Genomic DNA, 7,051 nt, shown 5'->3' with positions numbered 1-7,051 from the left:
ATGAATGGTTATTAGGTTTTAATGTATAATCGATATATTTAATATATAAAATATTTTTAATTTTGATTTTTTTGATTTATTGGATTAGTTTAATAATGATATCAAAATTGTCACCATATTTGACTTTTAAAAAAATAAAAACTAATTTAATAGGAAAAAACAACTCCTCATTACATGATCATCATCCAAACATATACTAAAATTTAATTTGATAAAAAAATAGAAAAATAAAAAATGGAAAAGATTTATTAATTTTACATAATTTTATCTTTGATGGGTAGAAATAATTTTTAAAAATTTTAAAATATTTTTAAAATTTTTAATTTTGTTAAATTAGTTTATATTTTAACAAATTGATGACTTTGTCCTTAAAATTGAACAATATTATCTTCAATTATTTTTATTTGGTACAATATTCAAAATTCAAAATTAAATGTATCACAATTAAAAAATTAGAGACTAAAATAATATGAGTTTCGAACTATAAGGACGGTTAGTATAATTCGTCTATATTTTAAAAGAGGGTTAAATTCTTTTATAATTAGATGTCATACTTGTATGAAAAAAAAACGTAAAATAATTATAAATTTAATATAATATTTTATCTTATTAATTATTTTAATATTTTTTTTAAATTAAAAAAAAAACCCTATATATATAAACTAGCTCTCCCCCTTTCCACTCTGCCAATCATTCTCACCATCTCCAACCTCGTTCAATTTGTCCCAAAACCCACAAGCCATATCAATCAACTCTTCAAATCCAACAATGGGTTCAACAAGCGAGACCCAAACAATTCACACAGACGAAGAAGAGGCTTGCTTGTTCGCTATGCAATTAGCGAGCGCGTCTGTTCTTCCCATGGTGTTGAAATCGGCCATTGAGCTTGACCTTTTGGAGATCATGGCTAAGGCTGGTCCAGGTGCCTATGTGTCGCCGTCGGAGGTGGCGGCTCAGCTGCCGACGAAGAACCCAGATGCGGCGGTGATGCTGGACAGAATTCTGAGGCTCCTAACTAGCTACTCTGTTCTCAACTGTACTCTCCGAGACCTCCCCAATGGAGGGGTCGAGAGGCTCTATGGTCTCGCCCCTGTTTGCAAGTTCTTGACTAGAAACGCTGATGGTGTTTCCATGGCTCCTCTTTTGCTCATGAACCAAGACAAGGTCCTCATGGAGAGCTGGTAATCCTATTTCTTTTTTTCTTTTAGGATAAATTTCAAATACACTCAAATTTGCGTAAAATACGAATTCTTCTTATTATTTCAAAAATTACAAATACTTCACTATCAGAATTTTTTATTTAATAGAATTCGTTGAAAAAGTAAAATTTTTAACTGTTCATCTATACAATAATAAAATTATCTAAATTATTAATTGAAATAAAATTTTAACATTATTAAAAATTGTTAATTAACTTGATGATTTATTAATAAGATGGCCTAGTTATTATGGAATTGGAAATCTTAAAAATATAATATAATTTTTAGAATTACAAAAATAATTTATAATTTAAATAAATTTTAAAAGATATATTTATAATTTATTGTTTTTTTTATTATCTAAGAATATACTACAAAAGCCAATTACAAAATCAAACACAAATTCACTTGGTCTTATCATTTGGGAGTCACAATTGACTTAAATAAATAAAATAATAAAAATACTATTCATTTGTTTTTTAATTAATTGGACATCGGGAACTATTTAATCAATTGATATATTTCTTGAAAAAAAGAAGAAGTAAAGAATTATTTTTAAAATTATACAATCTAGTTTGACAAGATGAACAATTTAGATCATTGAGATCCGTCCACAATGGGATGGACTAGACGTCTCCAGTCTCAAGACGAGCTGCTTTAAAAAAGAAAAAGGAAAAAAAAAATCGTTCTTATAATTTTATTATCTAAAAATAAATTCTTAAAAATTAAAAAAATATCTTTTAATATTTATTTTCACTAAATTAATTTTTAGCATGCCTTCATATATAATTGTATACACGACATACTTCTAAAGATATTCTAAAAATGTCTTCACCAAACATATTCTAAACGCTCAAGAAGCATGTTTTTTTAAAGAAATTTTAGCAAACATAAAACACTCAAGAAGCATGTTTTGTAGAGAAATTTCATCAAACGTATTTTAAAGATGAAATCAAACAGAGAAACTTGATGGAGCGTATCTAGATTATAGAATCTGTTTTCTATAATTCAGGTTTCTGTGTTTCAAAATAAATCCTAGAGAAACGTTTTATGTGTATCTAGATGCAGTTTTTTTTTTAATTTTAATTTTTATTTTTATGGGTCATTTTGTAGGGTTGATATGTGAAATCTCATTATTGACATTCTTACCTTTAAAATATGATTTTGGTTTTTTTTTCTTCTTTCTTTCTATCTATTTTCTATCCTTCTTTTCATTATTATTTTTGATTGACAAAAATAGACAATATTGCAAATCCCTCTGTTGGAATTAGCAATACCATTATACCACCCCTTATGGTATTGCTTTCACGGTCATAGGATTTGTAATATCACTCAGTATGAAGATTCTTCTTCTTTTATCAATACATTTAATTTCATTTCTTATTCAGTCAATTACTAATCTTGACACTAATCTCATAATATTATCAATTTAAGCAATGAGTTGTATTGGAAAGAGGGTTAAAATTTTTTGACTTTTCTTCGAAAAAATGTGTAAAAATTGTAAAAAATAATGCGACCCAAAATGAGTCAAAAATTAAAAGATGACTTTTAACTATCTTCCTAAAATACTCCAGTTTTAAAAAAATCTAATCCACTTGCAAAACAAGGCCAAAGAGGAGAAAAGTGCATGATAAAAAAAGTATTGTGTGTCCTCCATTTTCTCCATATTGATTGTGAATGAATTTTATTTTATTTTATTTGAAAATTAAGCATGACAGCCTTGACAATGACATATGATAAAAAATATGTGACTTGAAATGAGTCAAAAGTTAAAAGATGACTTTTAATTATTTTTTTAAACAACAATGATTCATCCCACTAAAAACATCACCACTAATAGCACTGATGCGTTAAAAAAGTAAAAAAAAAAAAAAAAATACAATTCCAAGACCAAAACATCACATCATTAATGACGGAACCCACTGCCACGTGGGAGCACTAATTAGTGCTCCCAAGCATTTTTCTTTTTTAAAATAGTCCAATATTAAAAAAATCTAATCCACTTGCTAAACACGGCCAAAGAGAAAAAAAATGCATGATAAAAAGAGTATAGTGTGTCCTCCATTTTTTCCATACTGATTGTGAGTGAATTTTATTTAATTTTATTTGAAAATTAAGCATGACAGCCTTGACAAGGACAAATGATAATATAGAAGATGTGAATTTCTTCTTCTTGGGGTGAAAAGGAAATAAATTAATTTTGAAGATGACACACATGATAGGTTGGCCACCCACTAAATTTGAATTCAAACCACAAAAAGTAAACAAATGGGCATCCACCACTTGGTTGCCCGAAGTTGGACTCCACCTACCACCACTGCTAGTCCTTGTTTGGTTGTGAGAAAATGTTCTTCATGCATAGTGTTTGGATGTAGGAAAAGTATAAAATAAGTTCTTAAGAATGATAACACTTCTTTATGCTATCTCACTATCTTGATTCTTCTGTTTCTTCCAATTTTTTTTATTTACTTTGATATCTTTATTAGATTAAATTTATCCAGCAGGTGGGAGGTCTTAATTCAGGATGTGATATGTATGTGTATATGCACATATGACTATGGATGATTTAGAATATAATCACATTTATTAATTGTCGTCCAGTTCGGCCTATGGGGTTGAATTTTTGGGCCCGTTTTGATAATTCGTACCGTTCAATATGTAGAACTCGTCGAGTACTACATGGCTGTACAAAATCACGTTGATCGAATATCAATAGGTATGTGATCAAATCAGTTTTGTATAAAAAAAATGGACGGTGAAACAATTAACGGTTGATAAAAAACTGTTTTGTTCACATAGCTATCGATATCCGATCAACGTGATTTTTTACAGGCATATAGTACTCGACGAGTTCTACACATTGACGGTTCGGATTATCAAAACAGGATCCGTGGTGGGCCCCACGGGCCCAACAGCACGGTCCAGTCTGATCTTGGACTGGACCAAAGCCACTGCCTTTAAAAAATAACTATTGGACGGGTTTGGGGTGCTGTTGTGTCTTCAAAACATAGCAACCTGCTGTGTCCCTCTCCCGGTGCCGATATAGGGACTATTTTGATAATTTAAACTGTTGTATTATAGGTTCATTGAGTAGAATATTCATGTCAATAATTAAGTTAATCGGATATTCGTAACTAAATGACCAAGGACTTAAAAATATAAAATTTATTATCAAAATTATGTTTACCGTTTATTTTTTTTCAAAACTAATGTAATATAATTATCTGATTATAAATATTCAATTGACTTGATTTTTTATGAATGATTTACTTGATAAACCCTACAATATGATCGGTCAAGATTCTCTCCCAAATCCCTTCCTTAGTTGGTTTTAAAATACTTATCTGGCAGAATTATCTAAAGAATTATAAGGCACAAGAATTTTAATATATAATTTGATCACCGTAAATATTTTTTGATAAAGGATTCCGTACCCTTAAATCTAGCTGAGGAAAATTGACTTTTTAAACTTTTTCTCAGTGGACTTTTTAATTTTTTTTTAAAGTCCACCTAATCTAGCTGAATCTAAAAGTGAAAAATTTTTAGAATATTTTTTTTAAAAAAGAAAAAAAGTTCAAAAAAGATGGGGAAAAGAATCTGGTAAAAAAGTAATTGCCAAACTCCATTGAGTTATATTATTTAAGCAGGGTCTTGTTAAAGAATACCTTTGGGGTGGTACACATTAAGAAGGCATAAAAATGTTATACAATCTTAATTATACGTACCTTTTTACAAAATTGAAGTGTTAATTTAAGCTTATAAAGCACAGTTTAACAAAATCTTTTTAGATGAAGAAAGGAATAAAAGTCAACATACAAGTTAATGGGGTGTGTGGTAGGCAAGTTTAGGGGTCAATACCATAGAGATTATTATTTGACATATATTATGTTTAATGAATAATGCAGGTATTATTTGAAAGACACAGTTCTTGAAGGTGGAATTCCATTTAATAAGGCCTATGGAATGACTGCATTCGAGTACCACGGCACTGACCCCAGATTCAACAAGGTGTTCAACCAAGGAATGTCCAATCACTCCACCATCACCATGAAGAAAATTCTCGATATTTACGGAGGCTTCGACGGCCTCACCACCGTTGTCGACGTTGGCGGCGGCACCGGAGCCACCCTTAACATGATTGTCTCTAAACACCCCACCATCAAGGGGATCAACTTTGATTTGCCTCATGTTATCGAAGATGCCCCATCTTACCCCGGTACAAATATATTTTCATGAAGTGGACGGTTAAAGAATGTACATTCCTTTTATGCTTTGTTAACTAATACCGTTAAGTTAAGATACTAGTTAACAAAAATCTAGTACGGACTTAAATTATGTGGTCTTGAGTTGCTCATTGTTAAAAATTGTTCTTTGTTTTGTTGAATTTGTATCTAATTAAGGATTGGACTCGATGCTTGTAGGTGTGGAGCATGTTGGGGGTGACATGTTCGTCAGCGTACCAAAAGGGGATGCCATTTTCATGAAGGTGAGTTTGAAATTTTTTGCAAACATTGACATGTTTGGTCGTATTTTTGTTTCCTTTCTGGCTAATGCTAGGACATCAAATTTTTTACCAAACAAATGACCAAATGTCTCACATGGGTGTGGGATCTGTAATTTTGTGGGCCCCACACATGTGAGACATTTGGTCATTTATTTGGTAGAAAATTTGGGACCTCTAGCATTTTACTTTCTGTTTTTCACTTTAATGTTACTTTACCAATGCGATGTTTGGAAGCTGAGAAAAAAATGGTTAATGAAGCTATAAATGTGTTTGTTTCTACAGTGGATATGCCATGACTGGAGCGATGGTCACTGCTTGAAATTTTTGAAGAACTGCTACGACGCATTGCCACATAATGGGAAGGTGATTATTGCTGAATGCATTCTACCAGTAGCCCCGGACACCAAGCTTGCAACTAAGAATGTGGTCCACATCGATGTTATCATGTTGGCTCACAACCCGGGTGGGAAAGAAAGGACACAGAAGGAATTTGAGGCCTTGGCGAAGGGGGCTGGATTTGCTGGTTTCCGTGTGATGTGCTGCGCTTTCAATACCTATGTCATGGAATTTCTCAAGAACATTTGAGCTCATTTTTTGCTTGGGGATTTTGTGCATAGTTAAATATGCTTTCTGGTTTTTGAGTGTGTGATTCTGTCTCTTATAATTTCCAGCATCAATTTACAACACATGAAACTGTTTTTTTTTTCCTTTTTTCTCATTGAAGGGAATAAAGAAGGAATAAATTCTGTAGCTCTACCAAGTTTATTAAAATATTGTGTATGATTATGTCTTCTTGTTTGTTTTTTTTTTGGTTGTTATTTTCAAAATGCAATCTCAAATCCTACAACTATGAAGGATTCAGTTATAATACCAAATTGACGTAATTGACTAAACACTTTGTTGGAAGTACCGTGAAAAATTGGAATGAGTCCAAAAACATGAAAAATGATCATTGAACACTTTATTTATTCAGACACTATTAGAAAAATGACTTTTCGCTATCATATAATTCGCAACCACCTAATTATCTGTCACAAATAGTCAATTTATTCCCTATTTTCTTTTATTTATTTTCCCCTAATCCTTATATTTGCCCTAACACTAATCGTTCTCTCCCTTCTCTATATGATTCTCTCTGGCCTCTTAATCTTGTTCTCTCTCTCTCTCTCTCTCTCTCCTTAATCTCGTGCTCTCTCTCCTTGGTGTTCTTCTCAGATCAACACAGTTCTATGCCAATATCCTTCATCCTCCTCAAGTAAACAGACCTATATATGCACCTCTATATATTATGTGTATGTGAATTACAATGTTTGAAATTGAATTTATTATGTTGAGGTCTAAGCAAGAA

At 31.3% G+C, this 7,051-nt stretch overlaps 1 protein-coding gene across 1 annotated transcript; it reads left to right on the top strand.

The window, feature by feature from the left end:
- Window positions 1-571: 571 nt before the first annotated feature.
- LOC114319246 (caffeic acid 3-O-methyltransferase) lies at window positions 572-6,489 on the top strand. The gene is made up of 4 exons (XM_028266253.2): window positions 572-1,181; window positions 5,105-5,415; window positions 5,621-5,685; window positions 5,986-6,489. The coding sequence occupies exons 1-4, from the start codon at window positions 769-771 to the stop codon at window positions 6,286-6,288; spliced, it is 1,092 nt and encodes a 363-aa protein (XP_028122054.2). The 5' UTR covers window positions 572-768; the 3' UTR covers window positions 6,289-6,489.
- The last annotated feature ends 562 nt before the right edge of the window (window positions 6,490-7,051 follow it).

This window comes from Camellia sinensis, chromosome 1 (genome assembly GCF_055761805.1).
Source record: "Camellia sinensis isolate YWXY chromosome 1, ASM5576180v1, whole genome shotgun sequence".
In the NCBI taxonomy this organism is placed as follows: domain Eukaryota; kingdom Viridiplantae; phylum Streptophyta; class Magnoliopsida; order Ericales; family Theaceae; genus Camellia; species Camellia sinensis.
Note: the sequence above shows the minus strand (reverse complement) of the source record. Positions and strands in the feature narration are given on the sequence as shown.

What these genes read in the sequence shown, in the direction of transcription:
- LOC114319246 (XM_028266253.2), top strand. Translation starts at nt 769, where the DNA reads ATGGGTTCAACAAGCGAGACCCAAACAATTCACACAGACGAAGAAGAG. An exon ending in AAGGTCCTCATGGAGAGCTG is followed by an intron (nt 1,182 to 5,104) that starts GTAATCCTATTT and finishes TGAATAATGCAG; the next exon opens with GTATTATTTGAAAGACACAG. An exon ending in AGATGCCCCATCTTACCCCG is followed by an intron (nt 5,416 to 5,620) that starts GTACAAATATAT and finishes CGATGCTTGTAG; the next exon opens with GTGTGGAGCATGTTGGGGGT.